Consider the following 24,375-nt stretch of genomic DNA (forward strand, 5'->3'; position numbering starts at 1 on the left):
CCCAGATCGAGAGTTACATGCTCCACCAACTGAGCCAGCCAGGTGCCCCTGAAAGACACTGGTATTATTTCCTTTCTACAGACGACAAAACTGAGGTTTAGGGTACACGAGGAAGCTGCCTGACATCACAGAGCCAAAAAAGGAGGATCCAGCTTTGACCCTGTACCTGTCTGACTCCTAACCTGTGCTCTTTGCCTACCACACCCAGAGCGTCACGTTGAGGAGGGGCAGGTCATTCTCCAGGGGAGGATACAAGAGTCAGGGACCCCCCTCAGGCTTCCTGCTGCAGGGCGGAACCGCTAGACCTGGTCCTGGGGACGGCAGGATCCGGGAGGCAAGGTACTCCGTCACTCAGGCAGCCAGGCGCAGAGCCTACAAACCGCAGTGAGCCCCCAGCAGGCTCCCCGGGCCCGGAGAGCTCCTTCCTTTCCTTGGCCAGTTGTCATCGGGGGGAACCAGCTGGCCTGGGCAAGATGCAGGGAAGTGTGGCAGGAAGGAGAAAGGAAGGAAGACAGAGGGCTGGGAAAGGAGGGGAGGCGCCCACAGAGCTGGAAACGCTGGACCTAATTTGGCAGTGAGCTATTTCTGGACTGCGCCCTGGGGACCTCGGACCAGAGACACCGGAGGGGGGGCAGTCTCGGTGTGTGAATGCTCTTGGCTCCTCAAGAAGCCGTCCACCGCTCCTGGGCTGCCTCGGGAGAGAGGAAGGAGGGAACGCAGTCTGCTAGCACTTGTGATGGGTGACGTGAGTTCGCTGTCTGAGCCAGAAGGGCCTGTGGGCGTCAGTGGAAGTACACGCTCATGCTGGGTTTGAAGGAGCACAATGCAGTGCAAGGGCCCCCTGTCCGTGGTTATTTGTTAGCATAGTTATGGAACTATCTCTAGTTTACCAGTGAGGAAACTGAGGCCAAGGATAGGGGTTTGAGGGACTGGAGGCCAGAACATCCAGAAGGGACTCAAGTCAGGGGCTGGGGTGGGGAGGCCACAGCTCTCCGGATGCACAGAGCCTGAAGGAGGTTCCCCTGAGGACTTCCTGGATACCCAGAGCGAGGAGGCCAGGGCGGTCCTTGTGCTCAGGGCCTGGGGTCCCATCTGCATCCGTTAAGCTGCAGGGGTGGAGGGGAACTCCCTCCACTCACCCAACAGACACCTGTAGTCTCTGATAGGCTCCAAGCCAGGCGGTGTGCCTGGAGGAGTCCATGGTCTGGTGGGCAATATGGCACAGGGTCTCATGTCAGGTGGATGGTGGGCAGACCCAGAGCGAGGCCCAGTCCTTTCTTGGGACAGACTATGTCCCTCTTTCTCCCTGGATGCCCACGGTAGCCTCTCCGCTCCTCTCCCTGGTGCCATTCTTGCTGCCACCTAGCCATTCTCCATCTGGCAGCCACAGGGAAAAACCTTCAGTGGCTTCCTTCTGAGCTAGGATTGAAGCCAAAATTCCTCCCATGGCTGAGAATCTCCTCTCGTCTGGCTGGCCCCCTGGCACCTTCTTCAGCCTCATCTCTTACCCTTCTGTCCCCTCGGCCTTTGGGCACCGGCCACACTGGCCTTTTTCAAGACCCTTACACTTGGCCAGGACTCCTCACCTCAGGGCCTTTGCACATGCTGTTCCACCTGCCTGCAATGTCCTGCCTCTTCTCCCACTCTTGTTTGCCTCACTCATGCCAGTCCCTGTTGCTCTTTGTCAGACACCTCGTCCTCTAGCACAGGCCAGGCTGGACCTGCAGCCAGGATGCGCTCAGCTCTCTAGAGTTTCCAAGGGGTGTCCATCTTTTCCCAGACTGAGCTCCGGGACAGCATCACCCCTGCCTGTTCCTGCTCACCCAGGGCTCAGCACACTGCCAGTGCAGACATGGCCAGAACACACGTTTCTCAAACAAATGGACGAGTGAAGGAAAGAGAGACAGACGTGGGCACGTCAGAGAGGGAGGAGACATTTACACCTGCAGGGCCTGAGGATGGGCTCGAGTGGGAATGGCGTTCACAGGGCCACAGGCAGCCCTAACACAAAAGTATAAGCAGCTGCCAGGCATTGTGCTAAGCCCCCCACTGACTCGGGGACACCTGATGGGGTAACCCTTCCACTCATGAAGAACCACCTCACGTGCTTCCCAGGCAAGTGTCACCCAGAACCGTCTGCCTCTCCTCCTTCTCTCTGTGGCCCTGCCTCTTCTCTCCTTGTCTCTCCCTCCTTCTGGCTTCTCTCAGGCCTTGCCGGGCTCTGGTGCAGGAGCTGTGCTCCTCAGCTCCACTCCTGCAAAGCCAGCAATACCAGGAGCTGAGGCGCCTGTCTCCCAGCCTGGAGCCAGAACCTGAACAAACAGGTCACCTCGGGGCGGGGGGAGGGGAGGGCGGTGAGGCCCCCTCTTTGACCGGCATAGTTCAGAGGCCTTGGCACCTACTCTTCACCCCAATTTTGAAACACCTGTCATGTCCAGGCTTCTGGTCCTGGCTCTTCACCAGACAGGCAGTGAAGTGGGGTAAGAGGAGGATGAAAACAATAGTTGTTTATGGAGCACTTACCAGGTGCCAGGCACCTTGCTTAGCTCTGAATCTGCATTATTTCTTCTAACCAGAACAACTTTGTAAGCAGGTAGTGCTATTATCCTCACTTTTCAGATGAGGAATCTGAGGTGCCCTGAGCCAGGTGACCAGCCTGAAGTCCAATGCAGTGAAAGGTAGGGCCCGGATTCCAGGTCATGTCTCTGACTCCAAAGCCCGGCCTTTGCCCCTGGTGAACTCTGGTCACAGGGAGTGGTTAAGGGATGGGCATGTGATCCAACAGGGCCACTGAGAGAGGACTCCCAGGACATGGGGAGCTGTTCAGGGAAGAGCCTGCAAGGTGCACCCTGTCTCTGTATGTCCCAGGACGCTCACTCACAGGTCAGGTGTGGTGTGAAGAGGTAGTGACTTAACTGCTGTAGCCAGTGAGAGGCAAGGTGAGAGAGATTTTGTGGAGCCTAAGGTGAAGACTACACAGTGGGACAGAGTGGAGAAATGAAGAGAAGTCAGGGATGTCATGGGAGCTGCTGAATCAAGCCTCACCTGCAGCTGTACCTTAGACTTCTTAATCCCTGGGCCAGGTGACTTCTTTTCTTTTTTTTTCTTTTCTTTTTTTTTTTTTTAAAGATTTTATTTATTTGACAGAGACACAGCAAGAGAGGGAACACAAGCAGGGGGAGTGGGAGAGGGAGAAGCAGGCTTCCTGCCGAGCAGGAGCCTGAGCGGGGCTCGATCCCAGGACCTGGGACCATGACCTGAGCCGAAGGCAGATGCTTAACGGCTGAGCCACCCAGGCACCCCCAGGTGACTTTTTTTCATAAGCCAGTTTGATGGTGCCATCTATACTCATGACCAAAGGAGTGCCCATGTGTCTGGAGATGGGTTTTTGGCAGTGATACCAGACCACTGTAGGTTGCCTTGCAAGTAATACAAAGGAGGAGGAAACAGAGTCAAGCACAGTGTGAATGTGTACGTGGTGGTCCAAGGGGCAGACGGGGTCCGGTTTTTGCAGGGAAGCCACCCCCAGCCCCACGTGTGTGGTACTACCTTCGAACCTCCTGCCCCCCATCCCCCACCTCCAAATGAGCAGGGCTTCTGAGCTGGCGAGAGACCCAGAAACCACATGGCCATCCCCACCTGGCCTATGATCATAGTCTCCCCCACACGGTGCTCCTGCCTCAACAAGCCTAGCCCCTTTTTCAGTCCCTGCCACCCACCAATGAGCTGGATTTTAGCAAACACGCTCCCCTGCGGTCACCAGGAAGGAACCACAACTTTGGGGCTTGGAGCAAGTGAAGTAATAGACATAGGGAGAGATCTCGGTAGTAAAAGGTGACAATGCTCATCACAAAACTTTCCCCTATGATCCACCACAGGACCACACGGCCGGCACTGCCCTGTGAATTAATCTATAAGTCCTGTAGCTGATTTTTAGGTAGCACAGCTATATTGCATTGTGTTTGCCGTGGGTCCAAGGTATTAATTGTTAAGCATAGACATTTAAACTATACCACACTTTTGTGACCTTGACTTGGGAATTCTTTATTTTTCAATATGCCAGGAACCCCACAAAAATGGCACTGGCCAGGCAGTGGCCTCTCTCTCTTAGCCGTTCTCTGCCATCTTCCAAGGCTGGGAGGTCTCCTTGGTAGCTCGCCTGCTCCCTTAAAACAACTACGCTGAGCCCGAAGGAGGTATCCACAAGGATGGCTCTGCCAAGAGGAGGCTGACGGCTCCGGCTGTGGGGCGGCCAGGCAGACACGGGAAGGGCTGCAACGTACGGGGCCTCCCGGGCACCCACGGGCAGGGCCATTAGTGGGGACCCTCATCAATCCTGATGCTCCGGAATGTTTATTTGCATGGTTGTAACATTCTCCCACTGTCAGAGCAGAGTAATTAGGGGCTTGCAGGGAGGGGGGAGTAAGCTAGGGTGAGGGAGACACAGAGAGAGACAGAGAGTACGTGTGCAAGTGCAAGGCATCATTGCCGGTGGCTTTCATTGATGGCTCACTGCATTTTGTTCCTGTGGGCTCTCCCATTTACGCTTCCTTTTCCTTTTCTTTTAAAAATCCCATGCCCCTTTCTACCGGCAATGAACATGTGAACGTGCAAAGGCCACAGTGGCCCGGCCTTAACACCCGTCTACTTGACATGCCTTAGAAGTGACGTCGGGGCCCGATGGGGGCCGGGGCTGGCTGTGGCCTCGCCACTCCTGATGAGCCACAGGAGCTGGGGTGCTGGGGAAGGGTGGGGCCGAGGGTGCCTGACTACTGTGCTCGCCCCAGGGAGCCCTGCCCCAGGATCCTCCGGACGGACGTTCTTCCCCCGGACTTCTGCCACCAGCTTTAGGCTGCCAGGATTCACCTGCTACCAGCAGTTTTCTTGTCTCTGGTGCCCCTGGGGACAACATCGACTTTCTGAGCCTCCATGGGTGCTACAGATGGATGTTTGTGTCCCTGCCGCCCTGCAAATTCCAGTGTTGAGACCTAATCTCCAGTGTAATGACATTAGGAGCAAGGTCTGTGAGAGGTGAGGAGGTCATAAGGGCAGAGCCCCCATGGATGGGATGAGGGCCCTTACACAAGTGAGCCCACAGAGCTCCCCCAACCCTTCTGCCATGTGCGGGCCCAATGAGGAGACATCTGTCCAGGAACCAGGAGGTGGGCCTGACCTGCTGATCTCGGACTTCCCAACCTCCAGAATGGTGAGAAACACATTTTTATTGTTTAAGGCTATGGTATTTTTGTTACATCAGCCTGAGGAGACTAAGACAGTGGGACTAAGACAGAGGCAAAAACCAGACAAGAAACTAGGCACCACCCCCACCGCCCGCTTCTGCCATGGCCTGGAAGGATAGTTCACCTTGGAGTCCCCATCCCCCAGATCATCCACTGCCCCCACCCCCCCGGGCTTTGCACACAGGTTCCCGCCACCTCGGCGTGCCGCTTTCACGGGCCCGTCTGCTTCTCACGGCCGTCCGCGGGAAGGGTGGTGGGTGGTTCCTCGTGCTATCCCAGAACTGCTCTCTGTCCCACTGGAAAGGCAGAAAGGGCCACAGTTTTGCTTTCTACGGCTCCTTACTGCCAATGCAGAAGTAAGAAAGGCGGCTCTGCTTCTTCCACCTGCCTCTGGACTCCTCGTGAGGAGGTGTTCCCTGCCATCTTGGAACTGACAGCACCCAGAAAGCCCCCAAGGGGCTGCGCTCCGGTGCTGCACCCTGGGAGTGCCGACGCTCAGGCCTCCCTATCCATGAGACAACGCCTGTCCCTATGGTTTAGGACATTGTTGGGTGGGTGTTTTTTTCCTCGCAGCCAAATACACAGTGAAACTTGGAGTGACCGACTCAAGTTAAGAACACAACTACCTGAAATCCAAAAGGTCAAATGCCTCCCTAACTGTGATGGCAGTCTGCCTCCTGCTTCTTGAAGAACAAGCTCAGGGATTATGTTCAGACTTGGCCTGGTGTCTCTGGGTCAAGGGCCTCAGGGCAGGAAGAATGTGGGCTTTCTCCAAGGTAAACTGTTTTCTAAAAACTCCATCCCAAAAGCAACTTCTTCAGAAGGCCCTGGGGCAGCATAGAGAGCCCAGCCTCCCAGAAGAATGTCTTTCATCTCTGGGCCTGGACCACAGTCCCCCATGTCCACAGAGAGGATCCCAGGGTCCAGGGTGATCCCCCGTCAACAAGCCAGACCCGTGGTGTGTTCTCAACACTAGACTACTAAGGCAGGGGATGGCTTAGCATTTTATCAACATTCAGGAAAAGGTTTTAGACAAAGCCCTTAGCAAACTCCAACGCTTGCCTGAGAGACCTCATCTTCCCCTCAGCAGCATCTCTTCATTAAATGCCAATCATGCATGAAGTGGCTTGTTTGAGCCTGCTCTGGCTTCCCCACCGTTTCTCTAGGATGAACAGCTGACACCAGGACAGAACCTAAGCCAAAGCTGTGTTCCCCTCCGTGTTCTCAGCTCCTGACACACCCTGCCCAGAAGGCCCGCCTCCCTCCTTCCCTTCAGCTGCCGTGCCCAAGCAACATTTTAAAACTAGAGTAGTTGTCACCTTGCTTCAAGGCACACGATCTGAATACTACTTCACCTCTCCTGAGCACCTACTGTGTGCCAGGCCCTGCTCTAGGAGCTTGCACCTCTCGACTCATGTCATCTTCAGACAGCCGCTGAGGTAGGACGCTGTTACTGCGTCCGTCATCACCACCCGCCTCAGGGCTCGTATCGCTGCACCTCCACGGAAATAAAAAGCGCCGTCTCCTGAAGTGTCTGCCCCCCCCCCCCGCCTGTGCCCCTTGGGGGCAGGGACTGGGTCTGACCCGCCACTGCCCACAGAACCGCACGGACGAATCCATGCGGGACCGCAGGAGGCCGCTCCAGCCACCTTTGCTCTCAACTCTGAGGACGTCGAGAAGGCATGGAAACGAGTGTGTTCTGTATCTTTCATTCCCTCCTCCACAGATGTGTCTGTTCAGGGCAGGGGCTGTGCCTGTCCTGTTCACAGGAATGCCGCTAGCACCTAGCCCAGCACTTGGCCCGAGGGGGCACATACCTGCTGGACGAATGGAGTCACTCATGAACTTGTCTATCCACTGACCCCTCGCTCTGCACTGAACACAGTGATGTGGGGAACATGCAGGCCGACAAGGCTGGTGCTGCAACCCTGGGCTGAGGTTTCAGCGGCTGGATCTGGGGCTCCTTACGGCAGGGCTTAGACAATGGGCGTCAGTCCCAGAGCTGGAGCCTGCAGCCTGATCTGGCTCTGGACCGCAGGGAGGGAGCTGACCTGGCTGCATAGAGTCCTGCAGAGCTGGAATGTCAGAGCTGCTTGAGGCCTTAGAAATCACAAAGTCTACCTTCTCATCCTAGGAACATGATCTCTGCCCAAGCTTGGGAGCCCCTACATCTTTTTATCTTGGTATCCAACCCTGCTGTCCTATGCGTGGTCTGCCAGGAAGTGAGTGCTCGGTAAGTATTTGTGAAATGACTGACCGACTGACTAAAAGAAAATGAGGCCCCACGTTGGCTGGGTAATTTGAGGTTGAGGCAGACTGGTCAGATGGAAAGAGAAGTGAACCGTGATTCCAGAAACCTGACATTCTAGTCCTGGGGCTGCCACATCATCCCTTGAGTAAGTCCCTTTCCTGTTTGGGCCAGATGGGGCCTATTTCGCCCCATCTGCAAAATGGAGCAGTAGAATTAGATGGTCTTGAATGGAGGAGTTTTCAACTCTACCCATCTGGCCAGGCAAAGGGTCAGAGCAGGACCGGGCCTGGGCTGGTGTAGCTGTGGAGAGCCCAGGTGTGCAGCGTGTGGCAGGTGTCCATGCTGCTGCCCGGTGGAAGCCTCTTCCTGGCCTCAGGTTTGGGCACGGGTGCACTGAGGCCTTCATCCGTCGCCTCCCCCAGCCCCCATTAGATCTGACAACCACCACTGAGGTTTCTCCAGGCCCCAGGGAACTCAGGCAGACACAGGCCAGACAGCATCCTTGTTTCTGCCCGTTTCAGAATTCATGCAAACTACAGGGTGAACGTGCCGTGGAGATGCCACAATATTTCCGATTAAAAAAAAAGATAGGGTTCTGAGCTCTACTGTGTGACTTAAATGTCAAGATTTCTTTTACCACAGGAGATCCAATGACATTCTGGAAACCAAGTGTGAAATGTGATTCTCCCTCCCCAAAGAGCTGCCATTATCTCGGGGGGTGTGTATGGGGGGGGGCGGGCAGTTCTAACGAAGCTCCTTGGGGGGTCAGAGGAGAACCAGGAAGCCACACCAGCCAGAACCAATCTTCAGTCCTGTTTAGGTCAGTGACCCTGTGCAGCCAATTAAGTGCCTTGTGCCTCTGTTTCTAACATGCAAATGCAGATAAAACTGTACCCACTCCTCACTAAGCCCCTGTGAGGATCATTCATCAAGATCTTATCAATAATTTTAAACAACAACAACAAAAAGAACAAGAGTTAAGATGTGCTGAGAACTCGGTGTCAGGTACTATCCTAAGCTCTTTGCATGCATTATCTCATTTAATCGTACAGCAGAAGAATGAAGAAGGTATTGGGATTATGCCCATTTTAAAGACACAAACACTGAGCATTGAGGAGGTTCAATAATTTACCCAGGGCCATAGAGATGGTGGTACAGCTGGGCTATGAACACAGTATATTTCCTGTGTCAGGCATTGCACTGAAGACCTATATTCTGTCCTCGAGAGGTTTATTTTAATGAGAGAAATAAGCACCAGTACAGATGGTGAACAAATGAAAACGAGAGTATTTTCAACTGAATAAAGCCTCCTACAAGTTCAAGGCATTACTTCTGCCTACTGCCCCGCTCGTTTACAATGTATGTTACATACGTAAGTACACACAGACATGCACATAAATGTTATGTATGTTTATATGTACGTAATAAACTCTATTAACACGGGGTTGTGTCCCCATCCCCCCATGGGTCCAAGTGAACCTTCTAATCCTGTAATTGTCCGGTTTCCCCCAGCCTTTCTTTCTTCTAATGTCTGAGTTCGGGCCAGTTCTGCCAGACAAGTTTCTCTGCTTTTGTGATGCAGATGCAGGCCCTGGGCTGAGAACCGAGGAAGCGGGAGGGGGAGAGACTCAGCTCCAAAGGTTAAGACAATTTACATGATAATGAGGGGGGGTGCGAGGAGGGAGAGAGCAGAGGGAAGCAGGGGGAGAGAGGAAGAGAAGGAGGGGGAGGAGAGGGTGGGAGAAAGGAGGTGGGAGGGGGAAGGAGAGATGGAAGGAGAGGGACAGATGGAGAAAGGGAGAGAGGAGAGCAAGAGAGGGAACCCCTCTTACAGGCAGAGAGGAGAGGAAGAAAGAGGGAGAGAAAAGGTGGGGGAGAGAGAAGGAGAAAGAGGCCAAGGGAGGGAAAGACTGGCAAGCTGGGGGTAGAGAGGGGGTGTCTGCAGAAGTTGGGGGACAGCAGCACAAGGCAGTAGGGGTGGGGCAGACAGGAGGAAGACGACAGAAAAGGATGTATGAGAAAAGCAGTGGGAGTTGTCCTTTGGGTCCCTTTTCATATTTTTAGAGAGACTTAGGATAGAGAATGAGATTCCTTTAAAGATCTGTTGTGCCTGATTTTGCTGTGCCTATTTAAGTGGGACTCTGCTCTGGATCTGAATCACTTGGATGACAGCTTCGATAGAAGTCCTATCGAGATCATATACGTATATATTTTGCCTGCATGACCTTGGGCAAGTCACTGAGCCTCCTGGCCTCATTTTTTTTCACTGGTAAGGGACAACCATAGCACCGACTGCACAGGTGGTTGTTAGGATTAAGTAAATAATGTCAATTGTTTAAACCGGGCCCTGAAACATACAGACCGGAAGTCACTATTATCATTACCTTTAATTCCTAAAACCTCAGTTCTCTGATCCATCTGCTTGCTGATCACTCCCACCAGGCAGCCCACTAGGCTGCAAGCAGACTCAGCACCCTGGGCCCAGTCCAGCCCCACCTCGTGCTTGCTGCCCCAGGTTTCACTTGCTCTCAGTCAGCCAGTCTCTTGATCCTCGCCCTTCTGCCCCAGCAGCCCATCAATCCCAGGCCCTCATCTCCCTCTCATCACCACACGTCACTTTGCCACCCTTCCTTTCCAACCCCCATGGAGAACCGCGCTCCGCTTGCCTGTCATTCACTGTAGCTCCCCAGCCTGCCGCCACACCTGCAGTCCTCCTCCCACTAGTCCCCCCACCCCTACAAGGGCCATCATGAGAGTCTTCTAAAAAACTCACTTTCATCCCACCCCTCCCCAGCTCAAAAATCTATCAATGGCCGCCTGCTGCCACCAGGATCAAACCCAACCTCCTCAGTGCACCCTCCAAGGCCCACCCCATCTGGACCTCACTGCATCTTCTAACTTGCCCACACCTTACCATATCCTAACCCTCTGTTCCGGCCACTGGCCTCCTCTGTTCTTCAGATCTGTTTTGGTCGCTACCAACCCACTGCCTTTACTCCTGTTCTTCCTGCTTCAAGTCCTTTTCCTTACCCACATCTGCCCTTGTCAAGCCACACCCCTGCCTCAAGGTCAGTGACCACCTTGTGAGGGCTGAGCTCATTCAGCTTGTGAGCCCTGTCTACCCAAGGAGATCAACTCCTTTTTTCCCAAATTCTAGTTAGTTAACATACAGTGTAATATTGGTTTCAGGAGTAGAATTTAGTGATTCATCACTGACATATAGCACCCAGTGCTCATCCCAACAAGTGCCCTCCTTAATACCCATCATCTATCTAACCCATCCCCCACCCACCTCCCTCCATCAACCCTCGGTTTGTTCCCTGTCGTTAAGAGTCTCTTATGGCTTGTTTCCCTCTCTGTCTCTTTTTTCCCCCTTCCCATATGTTCATCTGTTTTAACAAGATCAACTCCTTAAAGGCTCTGTGTCACATACCTCTGAATACTTAGCACAAAGCCTAGCCATAGTAGGTATTCAATCAACATCTGCTCATTTAGTGATGAATTACAGATACTTTTCCTTTTTTCTCTGACAGCTAAGGAAGTTAGACATGTCATTCCATTCAAGGGACTTTTTTTGAAGGCCTACTATATTCTGAGCCCTGTGCAGGTTGTTTGGGTGAGGAGGGGACCAAAAGATGAATGACACAGGCCTTGTGCAGAAGGACCTGAAATCACAGAAGAGTTCTTATTCCAGGCTTTATGAGTGCCAGAGCCCCCTGAAATTGTATGCAAAATTTCCCAGATGTGTGCATGTATGCACCATTCTGGAGAGAAGGCTTTCTGCTTTCATTAGCTCCTCAAATGGGTTTTGATCACCCTAGAGCGCAAGGGTCGCTGCTCTAAGGAAAGAGTAACATGACCAATATTCATACCAGTGTATGAGTAAGTGCTCAATGGAGGGAAAGCCTTGAGCTGAGTTTTGCTGTCAAGGGGATGGAAGAGAAAGCCTTCATGGAAGAGAAGGGAGCTAAGCTGGGCTTCTTCACTCAATAGGAGGGATTCCAGGAGGACGAGAAGGGGAGAAGGGCATTGGTGGCAGAGGGTATGGCCTGAGCCAAGGCCTGGAAGCATAGGAGTGTGTGTGTCTTTGGGGAGAGGGTCTGTGGTCTGGTGTGGCTGGGGCATGGGACGTGGAAACCCCAGACTGATGTAAGGGGATCCCTGCTGCTTGCCCTCATGTAGCGGCTTCTTCAGCCTTGGACTCATGCCCAGAGAGGCTGAAGGGGAAACCAGTCACTCTTCCTTCCACTGGGGGGCCAGGATAGGTGATGAGCCAGCTACCAAGAGAAGTCAGGGACCCCTGTTCTAATGAGGTACAGCAAGGAAGCCTCTAGATGCTTCTTTGTAAGGAGATTGCAAAGCTGGCTGGCCAAGCAGACTCTGGATGTGGGGTTGTCTTCCTCTAGATGTTTCATGATGGATTGGGGAAGGAGGCAGAGGTGGAGAAGCCAAGAGAGTAAAGGAGGTCTTTCAAGGCCAAAACACAAATCTGGATCTGCTCTGCATGGGGCAGTTTTCACAACATCCAAATAGCAGATCCTCTAGGTGGGCCCCTCCTGGGTCCTGAGAGAGGAAAGAGAAAGAGATTGGAGACCCAGCCCTGGGGTCAGGGCATCTGGGCACCATCTGGCTGGCTGTAGTTAGACCTGACTGGAAGGCATCCAGTACCCCAGGGCCCCACCCCTCTCCCAGGGTGTGGTTCAGGCTTTCTCTCTTCTAACATGCCAGCCTTACTCCTCTCTCAGGCCCTTGGTGCTTATTTGGAAACGTTGTCCCCCATCTGCTCCCATGGCTGGTTCATTCTTATAGTCAAGTTTCATCTCAAATGTCCCTTCCAGGTCCGGCGGAAGCGTTCAGTCTGAAGTAGTTGCCTCTATACCCCCAACCAGGTTAATATAGGGATCCCTGCACTCAGCTTCCTAGACTGCAAATCCATGACAGCGCGCTTCCTGAAAATACCTTCCCCAGCTGTCTGGCTCACTTTGGCCTGAGTCTTGGGTCAACTTTTCTGCTCCTCACAGGTGCCATAACAGAGGGAGGAGGTGCCCAAGGGCCTGGAGGCCTTTGTCAGCCAGGAGGATTGTGCCTGAGGAGCCTGTGCTGCCCTGGGATGGGTCGGGCACCTGCCATGGTGCCACCCACCGTAACAGGACTGGGCTCCAGCGCTACCATGTCCAGTGGACTCTGCCGGGCATCTCCACTCTGTTCCTGGTCTCCCTCTGTATTGGTACCCTCCCTGGCCTCCTACTTGATGACGGTCTTGAGGGGGGGGACCTCATAGAAGAGAAACAGCCACAGAGGCCCCGGGGGCCCCCAGCACAGTCCTTGATATATCGTATTCCTTGCCATTCCCAAGCAATCACCTCTCTGTCCAGGATAATCAAATGGTGGGGGGGTAAGAAATCCCACAGGAAGAAGTAGTGCTTTCAGAACTGAAGGAGAAAGCATTCCAAAGTCATAATGTCTTTTCTGGGTTTTAATCAGGGCAGGAAGTTTTCAGGGAGGAAATGGTTGGGAGGCAGCCATGGCAGTGAACACATAAACGCCTGGCGGCTCTCATAGGCTATGTGTCTATGTACGTGTGTGTAAGTGTGGAGGGTACGTGCTGTGGACACATATGCCTTGTGTACGGTAGTTGTCATTTGGAGAACAGAGATCCAGGCACCTTGCTCTCTCTCTGGCCAAGAGGCCCGTGGCCTGTCCTTGTCTAAAGATTGCCCCAGGCCCGTTTCCTGCTCTGGGCTTTCATGCCCGAGTTAATTAAAATGAGTTAACATACGTAAAATGCTTAGCACAGTGCCTGGCAGGGAGGAGGAGCTCAGTAAATGATAGCCCTCCCTATTACCACCATATTATTATTATTTAAATGAATGGAGCCCTGTAACCACCTTGGCTGATTCTGATGATGTGAGTAGGTATGTGCTGAATGCCTGGTTTCTTGGGGCGCCACCCCCACTGCATTCATTCCTAGATCCCCAACAGCCAGCACAGTGCCTGGCCCGCTAGAAGCTGTCAGTTTCTACTTAATGGAAATAAGACAAGCACTTGCAGTGCCCCTCTTCCCACGGGCCCTGGCTCTGTGACTGAAACCAAAGCCGGTCCCCCGGGTGGGAAGAGCTTCCTTTGCAGAACCAGCTGCTGGACTCGGCCTCCCAGAGGAGCAGTGGATGATGGGGCCCTGGCTTCCCTGGCCCAGGCTGGCCTCGGACACACCTCCCTTCAACAAATCCCCCAGGGGGAAGCAGCCCATGCCAGAGCTGGGATGACTCTGCCCCATAGACTTAGAATGTTGGGCATAAAATATTGAATTTTACATTTAAAGCTATCGGTCACAGGTACTTCATCAGACCCAGAGGCAAGGATAGTTTTTCTCTGTGAAGGAGATGATTTTTTTTAGCAAAGACAGGCTATGTATACAACGCACAACTGAATCACACAGTAATCAGAGATGACTTCTCTCTATCCAAAGGCTCCAATGAGGGGGCCCAGGAGCTCAAAGACCTCCCCGTCTGCTCCCCTTCTCTGTCGTCCAGGACAGAGGGAAAGGGTTGCTGGGATTCACAGTCCCACCAGGGGACAAAGAGCCACTTCTGGATAGAATTCTCTAAGTCTGTTTTTCCTTCTTTCTCTCTCTCTTTTATTTAGCTTTGCCAAGCGTAGCTGTATATGCTTCCGTCTTACAGTTAATGCAAATGTTTGCAAATAAGGGGCTTTTATACACTTACTCCATTCACCACTTATCAGACACCTGGGAACCCAACTGAAAAACAGTCCCTCGTATGTAAGTGTTGAATCACTAAATTGTACACCTGAAACGAGTATTAATGGTGTATGTTAACTCACTGGAATTTAAAGAAAACCTTAAAAAAAAAAAAAAAGTAAAACAGTCTCTGTTCTAGGATATCAACTTCCTGTAGGAAGGAGAGCCCCTTAGGTCTTCAGACCCACCTGGGAGAGGCAGACAACATATTCCTTGGTGTAAAGGAGGAAAGAGTCACAATCAAACGGCTACACCCCGCTCCCAAGAAGGCAAGGAACCCTCTCCTAAGGAGGGGAGATGGTGCTCAGGTAGTGCTCGTTTGGTTTGAGAAATACTTCTGTTCAAGTTAATTGCCCAAGGGCAAGTCCTTGTATGATGCCATTGGAGTCCCAATTTAGGATATCACCAACCCTTTGTCATACGCAAAATAAACCCTGACATTTGGTGGCTGTTGTCTTTGTTGGCGACTTTGCTTTGGAGGTGTGCCCATCACCTACGCCCGTTTGACTGAATTTGCCAGGCTGACTGGTGCGCTGGCTCAGGTTGGCGACTAGCCTTCTCTATCACAGACAGCGGTCTCTCCTGTTCCCTGTAAGGCAGCCGACATTTTAAAGAGGACAGGCCCTCTCCTTACGGTGCCCATGGGCTCAGCAGCCTACCTTTCTCTCCTTGTCACCATATTCGATGCCCAAAGTGTCCATGGCCCGGACTATAGCTGCCAGGGACTGGATGGTGTTGCTGTAGACAACAGGCTTGTACTGTTTCACGTCTTCTCCGGAGAAGCCATCTTCGTGGATGATCCTAGAGAAAAAGCACACACACCACATCTGATGAGTGCAGCGTCCTCACGTGGCACCAAGAGCACCAGGCCTGCGAAGCCTCTGGGGCCCACCTCCTGGTTTAGCTGGCCGAGGGCTGGGTCCGACCTGGATGCTGAATTCCTCAGCGGAAGGAAGAGTCTACCGAATTATTGAAAATTTAGCAGAAAAACGGAATAGTGGCAAAAAGAAACATAGTCTTTTTACATTCCTTATATATAGTGAGAGAAATACCAGTCGGCAAGGTGCTGATTATACTTGAAAGTGCTTCGAACAGAAGGGGCACACAGTAAGCACTCAATAAATGTTAGCTGTTAGTATTTTTAAGCAAAGCTCAGGGTCTTAACCTCAATTTCCACTTAGAATTATATTGATGAGGACGCCTGCGGGGCACCTGGGTGGCTCAGTCAGTTAAGCATTTGCCTTTGGCTCGGGTCATGACCTGGGGTCCGCGGGGAGCCTGCTTCTCCCTCTTCTTCTCTTTCTCCCGGTCTATCTCTCAAATAAACAAATAAATAAGATCTTAAAAAAAAAAAAAGACCCCCACAAGAAGCCTGCAAATGAATAATAATTTTTCTTTCGCAAAAAACTCACAGTCCTTGAAGGTAAGAGGCCTCATTTAAAATGAACCGTAGACTCCACAGAAGGAGTGTGCCTACTCTTGCATCCTCAGCTGGGATTTGACTACCATGTCACCCTTATTCTGGTGGTTCTGAACAGTGACACAGAGGACACAAAGGTGACATCACAGTTCCCCGAGGCCATGTGACACTCTCTGCTCTCCTGCTCTCAGGTTCCTCTGAGGTCAGGGGTAAAGCTCCATGTGCCCTAAAGTCCCTTCTCCCTGCAGACAGTCGTCACTCAATACACACTCACTGCTGACCAGGTTCCAGAGAGGACAGAAGGCTGGGAAGAGGTGATAAAATGAAAACTTGGCAAGAATTCTCTTCCGGTTGAAGTAATTAGGGAGCGAATGGGTTCGAAGACTAACGTCCGACGAGAGCCACCACCTCCCCCAGGAAAACCATGCACACTCCTCACGGGTCACACTTTTTCAGTTCAGGATTGAATACTACTTACAGTATGTACATACATCCATCTAAGAGCTGAGGCTTCTCTTCCTACCCACCACAGCACCTTTACATCCCTTCATTACCTTCAGCACAGAAGGAAATGGCTCACAATTCTTTTTTTAAAACAGTTTACTGAGATATAATTCACATACCATACAATCCACCCACTTAAAGTGTGCAAGTTAATGTTTTTCAGTCCATTCACGAACTTGGGCAGTGATCACTATAGTCTAATTTTAGAACATTTTGTCCTCCCGTAAGAGAAACCCTCTACCTATTAGTAGTCACTCCCCACCCCCACCCCCCACACTCAGTAAGCAACCACTAATCTGTATTCTATTTCTATAGATTTGCCTATTCTGGACATATCATATAAATGGAATCATACAATATGTGGTCTTTCATAACTAGCTTCTTTCACTTAGCATCATGTTTTCAAGAGTCATCGTGTTATAGCATTTTTCAGTACTCCATTTCTTTTTATCACCCAATTATATTCCATTGTACGGATATACCACATTTTATTTATCCAACCCCCAGTTGATGGACACTAACAATTCTTGTTTTAAAATTTGACTTGATACTGGGTGGTGAGTCTTTATCCTGGGTTTCTCTAAGAAGCGATCAGAATGACCCTTATGACTTTTCATGGACTTCTTTAACCCTAAATCCATTTCTGCACAAGTTTCTGGAGGGAGGATACACCCAGTCTGGATCATTGGTGCACTACCCCAAAGGGATCTTAAAGGAAATTGCTAGCTTCCACTAGAAAATTGGAGAAAATATATGAAACAAGCAGTTTCAGACACAGTACAAGACTGTGATCCTGGAGACAAGGGAAACAAATATGGTGAGTCCTGTGATTGGCACGGCTTTCCACCTGGAGGCATTTACCAGCCCTCAGTGCAGGGAGGGAGAGCCCAAGCGAGCACAGCAGTCTTACTGAGTTGATGAGGTAAAGATCAAAGTTCAGTTAAGGCTGAGGTAGCTGGGATTCCAGAGGCAAAGCACCAGAGAGAGAAAACTAGGGAGAGAGAGAGGAAGCTCCCCACGCGTGAACAGGCATCTCCTTGAGTCTTGGGCTGAATAGGGTGGGACTGCATGAGCTCAGCAAGGAGCAAGCATCATGGAGCTTATAAGCTGAACACTTCCAGCTCGCCCAAGGCTGGGAGCTGTGCAAGTTTGACCAGGCAGAGTGAAGAGCCCTTGGGGAGCACTAAGGACACTCAGCAGAGACTCTAGAAGGCTCATGCCATAGTAGTAGGGCTAAACTGGCCCTAGAGTAAAAGCTACTTTAGACCTGCCCTGACAAAGCTTAAAAATTAGACTCAAAAACATCAAGCTGACCCACATGTAACTTAATTGCCTGATAGAATAAAGTCCAACACTCTTTAAATGAGGACAACAAAATCAGACACTTAACAATATAATATTTTTAATACTTAGCATCCAATACAAAATTCCTAGCTATGCAAAGGAGCAAAGTGTGACCCACAACCAGGAGAAAAATCAGTCAATAGAAGCAGACTCAGAAGTGACAGAGATGATGGAATTAACAGTAAGGCTTTAAAAACACCTATTTAAAATACTTTCAATGAATTAAAGAAAAACATGGACATAATGAGTAGAGAAATGGAAGACATAAAAAAGAACAGAATGGAACACCTAGAGAATGAAAATACAATATCTGAGATAAAAATTTCACCGTATGGGATTAACTCATAGAAGATTAGTGACCTTGAACAATAAGCAATGGAAACTATCCAAACTGAAGCAATGAGAGGAAAAAAGGCTAAACAAAAGGTATTGTGATATTTATAACATATAAAACTAAAACTTATGCAACAATAGCACAAAGGATGGGAGGGATGAAATGGAAATATACTGTTGAAAAATTCATATACATGAAGCACTTAACAGTAAAGCATGGTAAGTTAAGACATACACTGTAAATTTTAGACAACTTAAAAGCTATATAAAAAAGCCCGCTGTTACCCAGGCTCCATGACCAGACTCCCCTCCAAGGATGGGACCCGCTGGACCTGAGGGGGGGAGCTGGGATCTGCGAGTCCCCATGATACACTCTCCCAAGAAGCCAGTGCAGTGTTTCTCATTCTTCATTCTGGACCAGAAGGCCTTACCACTCTCCTGGGAATACTCTCTAGACCTTGGCTGCCTTCAGGATTTGCCCCCACTAGGGACGGAACTATAATTTTTCATACCCATTAGTATCAGTCATTACAGCACCTAATAAGGCAGGGAGGGTAGGTTTTTATTACACCTATTTGACAGAAGAGGAAGTGAGCCCAATAGAGATTAAGTAATTGGCCTAATGTCATCTCAGCCCAGGAGTAGAGCATGGGTCCCCTAGTACACTTCACTCTTGTACCCACCTCAGTCCTCAGGCTGGACTGGGTAGAAAACTGCTTGGAAGGTCTCAGCCTGGTGCCCAGAGTAGCCATAGATAAAGAAGCTTCAGGGGAGGTTTGCAGAAATGATGCAATATGGGGAAAACGTGCTCCAGTCATGATTATTAGTTCCATTACTTGTTCAAATGGGCTTATAGTAGCTTAAAATTGGGCTTCCTGTTTCAGGGTAGAATTTTATACTGGCCTCTACCAAGTAGTAAGTATATTGGCCTTACTACCAAGTAAGAAAAGTTGGACCATATAAAGCAACACCGAAAACAAAACAAAACAAAACATACTCTTAGTAATCTCACTGCTCAGGAAAAAAACACTGACGTTTTTGGTGTCAGTCCTTCTAGTATTGCTTTCATGCCTCCTTCCTCATCTTCTCCGCCCAAGCCCCCCACCCCAGCAGTGATTTGAGTCATATATCCTTTAAAGTATCACTTAAGGCCCCTTTATTTTCTATTTCCCCATGTCATCCGGAGAGATAGTAGAGCAGTGGGAGGCTGACTCCTTGGGCTCAGGAGCCAGACAGATGTGGACAACTCCAGCTTTATCACTGATGAGCTGGGTGGGTGTCACTGGTAAAGGATTTAAGCCCGCAGGTCTTGGGTTTCTCCTCTGCGAGGAGCTGTTGTAATAAATGCAAAGTGCCCATCCTATCGTAAGTACATAATAAATGGTAGCTATGAGTAGTAATATCCACATTCTAAAGCCAAAACCCCCCAAACATAATTTCCTTCATTGGTATCAAGGAACAACATAAATAACAGCAGTGGATGTTGGAGGGTTTACTCTGCCTTCAGTGCTTTACATATACTCTCTCATTTAATCTTCAAAACAATCCTAAGAGATAAAAACTATTATCACCTCTTTACAGATGAGAGAACCGAAGCTCAGAGAGAGTAAGCCACTTACCTGAGGTCACACAGCTGGTGTCAGAGAGGCATTCGAGACCCTATTCATGACCACCAGACAGATGCTGAGAGGCAGGGCTGCTTCTGCCCTAGATCCCTATATCCAGGCTCCCACAGGATCCAGAGATCTCACACACAAAGTGAGCATCAGAACATGTCCTATGATATCAGCCCAAGGAGGGTGGGGCAAGGAAAAGAGGTGTCTAGTCAGGGTTATTTTTATTTATTTATTTTTTTTAAGGAGGTTCCGTTCCCGACGTGGGGCTTGAACTCACGACCCTGAGATTGAGAGTCACATGCTCTACTTACTAAGCCAGCCAGTCGACCCTGGCCAGGGGTTGGAGGTAGCCCAGGGGAATCTGGACTCTTGTGACAGGTCTGAGGCCTGGAGGACATGACACCAGAATTTGGAAAGCAGGAGTGAGGCTGCATGTGACACCTTTGCGACAGTTGGTGGCATCTCTGTCATCATACTGCAATAGCCCTATAAACTGATCTTCATCCGGGTGTCAAATCAAGTCCCAGAGTCATCATTTGAGCCCCTGGATCCAGTCATACCTGAAGCTAATCCTATTTCTACGCCCAGTAATTCCCTCTTACTTTTGCCTAAGCTAATTTGACTTGGGTTTCTGTCACTTACAACTAATAGAGTCGTGACTAAAATGTGCTTTGCACCTTGAGAACCACAATAATCCGAGATCAGCTCCTGCTAGACTTATTAATTTTCTGTCTTTACCACCAGCCTGTCAGCCCCTGGAGGTCAGGTACCACATCCCACCCATCTCACTTCCTCTTCTCCATGTTATTTGGCACAACGCTGGGCTCTGGACAGTACTCGGAGAAAGTGGGACATAACTACGTGAGCCAGGAGTAGACAGATGCACAAGCCCCACCCCTCTCCAAGGAGCTCGCTAACGGAGGCGGGGGTGTGTGTGTGTGTGAGTGTGAGTGTGAGTGTTGGGGTGGGGTGGGAATCCACTAGGTTTCTCACGCCTGCAGAGCCAGGGTAGCAAAGGGAAGCCAAGCGAGATGCTGCAATGGCACCCACCCCAAACTCAGGGACTTTGAGGGGTGGACCAAGCTACCAAAGCGGAAGAAACATGGCTAGCAAGGAAGGGCTGACTCTGCAGCCCTGAGTGTTTGACTTTGGACAGGAGCCACCAGCTGGACTCGGGAAACCTGGCAACGCAACTGCGGGAGGAGATCTCAAGTGGAAACGGGGAGAGGGAGGGAGGTGGCACCCAAGCCCCTCCCCCCCAAAGCAGGTCTGAGATTTCTGGGGAGAGGCAAACAAGGGGGGACCCGCAGGCTCCCCTGCCTTGGCCCTTGTCTTTGGGGCCTTGGGGACCTTGCAGGAGGCCTGGACCTGGGCTCTCTTTGCTCTTTGCTTCCCCCTCTCAGTGCAGGACAGCACTGCACTGCAGTGAGACCCCATGGGCACACGGCCTTATATGGTCACAGAACCACAGGCTCAGGAGCGGGAAGGGACCGCGGAGGATAGTCCAGCCCAGCAGCCATTCTCTTTCTTTGAATCACAGATGCTTCTGAGATTGTGACAAATACACCAACAGACAGTTTTACTCCCAGTTTCCGGAGGCTCAGGAACTTCAGGGCCCAAAGTTGCTAGAAGACACGATTTTTCACGTCATCCCCAGGCTGGACTAAATGCCCCTCCTCTGCTTCCCTTTCTCCTGCAGTGGGGCTGTCTCTCTGTCCCCCACCATAGTCCTGTTAGGGATCTAGATTAAGGGGGTGCTTTGGGAGCCAGACTCGAGCTGTGGGACTGAGTAATTTCTTTAACTGCTTAGCGCTTCAGCTCCCTCAGCTTTCCACGGAGATGGGCCTGGTAACACTAACTCTCCTCTCCAGTTGTGCTATATAAAGATGAGTGCCAGGCATGGTAAGCGCTCAATCAGTCCTGCTGTTATTATTATTGTTGTTGTTGTATTTGGTGAGGGGGAGGTGCAGTTGGCTGACCGTCCCGTGCGTCCGTCCTCTTGAGGCGAGGACGTAACCTGGGGCCGCAGGGCAGGACGGCCAGGAGGCCGTGGGAGGACCACCGCCTGCCAGGAGGAAGCCAGAGCTGAAGCCACAGAAAGGAAGATGGGGCAGGGAGAGGGGGTGTTCTCGGAACTGGAGCAGAGAATCTGCGCATTTGCCTAACGAACATCACAGGAGCGGTGTTGAAAAGCTGAATTTCCGGATTTGGGGGCTGCTCAGTGACGTTATAAAATGTGTTTCTGATCACAGCCGGCATTCATATGCTGACTGTTTCTAGGTTAGGGTCAGTGCTGAGTGCCTCACTTGTGTGACCACTGACAATGGGTCCCCATCGTCAGGGAGCTGTGGTCAGCCATGGGGACATGGCCCTGGAGCCACACCCTTGCCTCGCAGTGGCGGGTTAGGACCTCCCTGGACGCACAGAACACGTTTTCAATCCAACAGTGACCAGCAAGATGCCCGAGAGTTAATGACTCACACACCAGCAATCGGGGGCTCCACAGGACCCGTCAGACAGCACGGGGCCTGGACAGGATTGTAACATGGAAACACCAGTGAGAGTATAATGTGTGTCCTGTGCAGCCACTTTTATAAAACTACATTTGTGTGTGATGGTGTTGGTAGGAGGAAGGGCTGTGGAGGGAGGAGGAGGGAGGGGGGAGGATGCTTAACAAATTATCATCAATAATCATTTCTGGGCAGTGGCATTCAGTGACTTTTTTCCTCTTTTCTTCACGTTTGTTTTGTTTCATTAAAAAAGTGTGCATTGGTTATTTGAAAGAACAACACCTATTTCTCAGTGGGAGACAGGTACTCTACGTCTAACAGGGGGGACCATTTTGGCTAGGAGAGAGGACGAGAGTAAAAAGGGGGAGAGTCATCAATCAAGAGCAATTTCCTGACATGTTTCACTTGGGTTCAGCCTGATGTAAGATCTTACCAGACTTTGAAGCCCATGAGGCCTGGTCCCTTCCTCCCTGGGGTCCTCCTTCTGGACGATAAGGTGAGTGTTGAGAACACGAAAGCTAACGATATAAAGTGGTATCTGCCAAGGGCCAACTGAAGGGTTTGTGTGTCAGACGCTTTGGCTGCCACCCAACAGCCATTCCCTTCTCCCCACGGTGAGGTCCTCTCCCGGCCTCCCTTGCAGCTAAGAGTGACTGTGTGATCCAGTTCAAGTAAGACTGAAGGGGAATTGGCTAGAAGTGCCTCTGAGAAATGGTTTTCCTTCTTGGTCCAAAGAGAGAGGTTTTTGATAATAGCTTTCCTGTCTCCCTACTCCACTGCTCCCCTGCCCATGGCTGTTCCTCCACCAGCCATTCCCTGGCTTCTTGCCTCTATATGTGATTGTGTGAGAAAGTGAATACTGGCGCCATGGCACCCATCTTGTGACCGTGAGGTTAAATGCCACCACCCTGAGGATGGCAAATCAAAGGGGTACAGGGGTTTCCCAGTGACACTGCTGAACTGCCAAATCAACCCTGGGGCCATCTGATAACAGAGGACATGTTCCTACCGTGATGCCCTCTGCCTGGGACAGGGAAATGGTCCTCCTTGGAGCCAACATAGAAATAGTCCTTATCCAGGTGGGAACCAATCACTTAGAGAGAAAAGACTTGCCTACAGGCACATGGTTAGCTTGTGGCAGAGCAGGGACAGAATTCCCAGAGCCTTCTCCATTGTGCCACAGGTCTCTGAATTCCCTTGATGCTCCCCTGAGGTGGGGGACTGGTGGGTGACATCAGGTGAGAAAAACAACTACCAATTGCAAAGTAGAAAGATTTTTTCCCCCCTTCTGTCTTAAAAATCTCTAGTTCCCAAAAATAATTTGGAGGGTTCTTTGAGGGTATTCTGTAAACATCTCTGTTCATTCATTCACTCATGCCCTAATGCACTTTTCACACATTGTTTGGGTAACTACTATGTACCAGGCACTGTGTCAGGTGCTGGGGATCTAAGAGTGAGCTGGCAGACACAATGGAGACTGAATTCTACGGCAGAAGGTAGATACTGAATAAGCAGTTTCACAGATGATTAATTAAATTATAATTGGAGTAAATGACACCAAGAAGAAAAATACTAGTGGCGAGAGATACAAGAGGAGGACCTACAGTGTGGGCTTGGGAGCAGCATGGACGGTGGTGCATGAGCCGGCTGCACAGACAGGGAGAGAGACAGGACTCCAGAGAGGGGACCAGAACATGCCAAGGTGGCACTCTCTAAGCGGGCTCTTCGTATCTTCCAGAGCCCCCCTCCCCGGCAGGCACATGGGGTGCTGGGGAAATGTGTGCTGAAGGAACAGAAGGCACTTCCTGGGCCGGCAGGTGGGACTGGAAGCCAGAGATCCCAGTCAGGATTGCTGCTCTGGATCTGGCGCCGGCGTGGGTCTGATGTTTCCTCCCGATGGAGGGTTCCACCCAACCTCCTGGAAAACGTGTCAACAGGAAGCTAAACCCAGTGTGGGAGACGTCACAAACACCGGCCAGCCTGAGAATGCTGGCAGGAACAGCAGACCAGCTTGAGGGGAGGCACCCAAGGATCACAGGCGGAGAGAGGGCCCTGTTGAAGGCCCTACCTCTCCTCTTCCCTATGGAAGCTCCCACCTACTGTACTCATATTTACTTACACTTGACAGAGGGTCGAAGTGTCCTGCCCAGTGGGGTGTGACCTGCAGGAGAGACCCTGGCCCCTGACTCTGTGGATGCCGCCAAGAGTGAGGACAAAGCAGAGCAGTCAACAGTGGTCCAGAAGGTACTGTGTGGGCAGGGCCAGGGGTGGATGGGAGGTGGGTGTTCCCGGCCTGCAGCAGCCCCAGTTCCCTAGAGGACTCCCTCCCTCCCTCCCTCCCTTCCACCCATCCTTCCTTCCTTCCTTCCTTCCTTCCTTCCTTCCTTCCTTCCTTCC

General features: G+C 51.1%; 1 protein-coding gene across 3 annotated transcripts in view; it reads right to left on the bottom strand.

Moving 5' to 3' along the window:
* The window catches only part of GNAO1 (G protein subunit alpha o1), a 171,055-nt gene that overhangs the window by 69,058 nt on the left and 77,622 nt on the right, over positions 1-24,375 (bottom strand). For all 3 annotated transcript variants that reach the window (XM_035025183.1, XM_035025181.1, XM_035025182.1), the window contains exon 3: positions 14,911-15,052. In XM_035025183.1, the coding sequence (XP_034881074.1) occupies positions 14,911-15,052 (142 nt within the window). The remainder of the gene's footprint in view (positions 1-14,910; positions 15,053-24,375) is intronic.

The sequence above is a fragment of the Mirounga leonina genome, unplaced genomic scaffold (genome assembly GCF_011800145.1).
Source record: "Mirounga leonina isolate KUSES-001 unplaced genomic scaffold, KU_Mleo_1.0 Mir_180, whole genome shotgun sequence".
NCBI classification, from domain to species: domain Eukaryota; kingdom Metazoa; phylum Chordata; class Mammalia; order Carnivora; family Phocidae; genus Mirounga; species Mirounga leonina.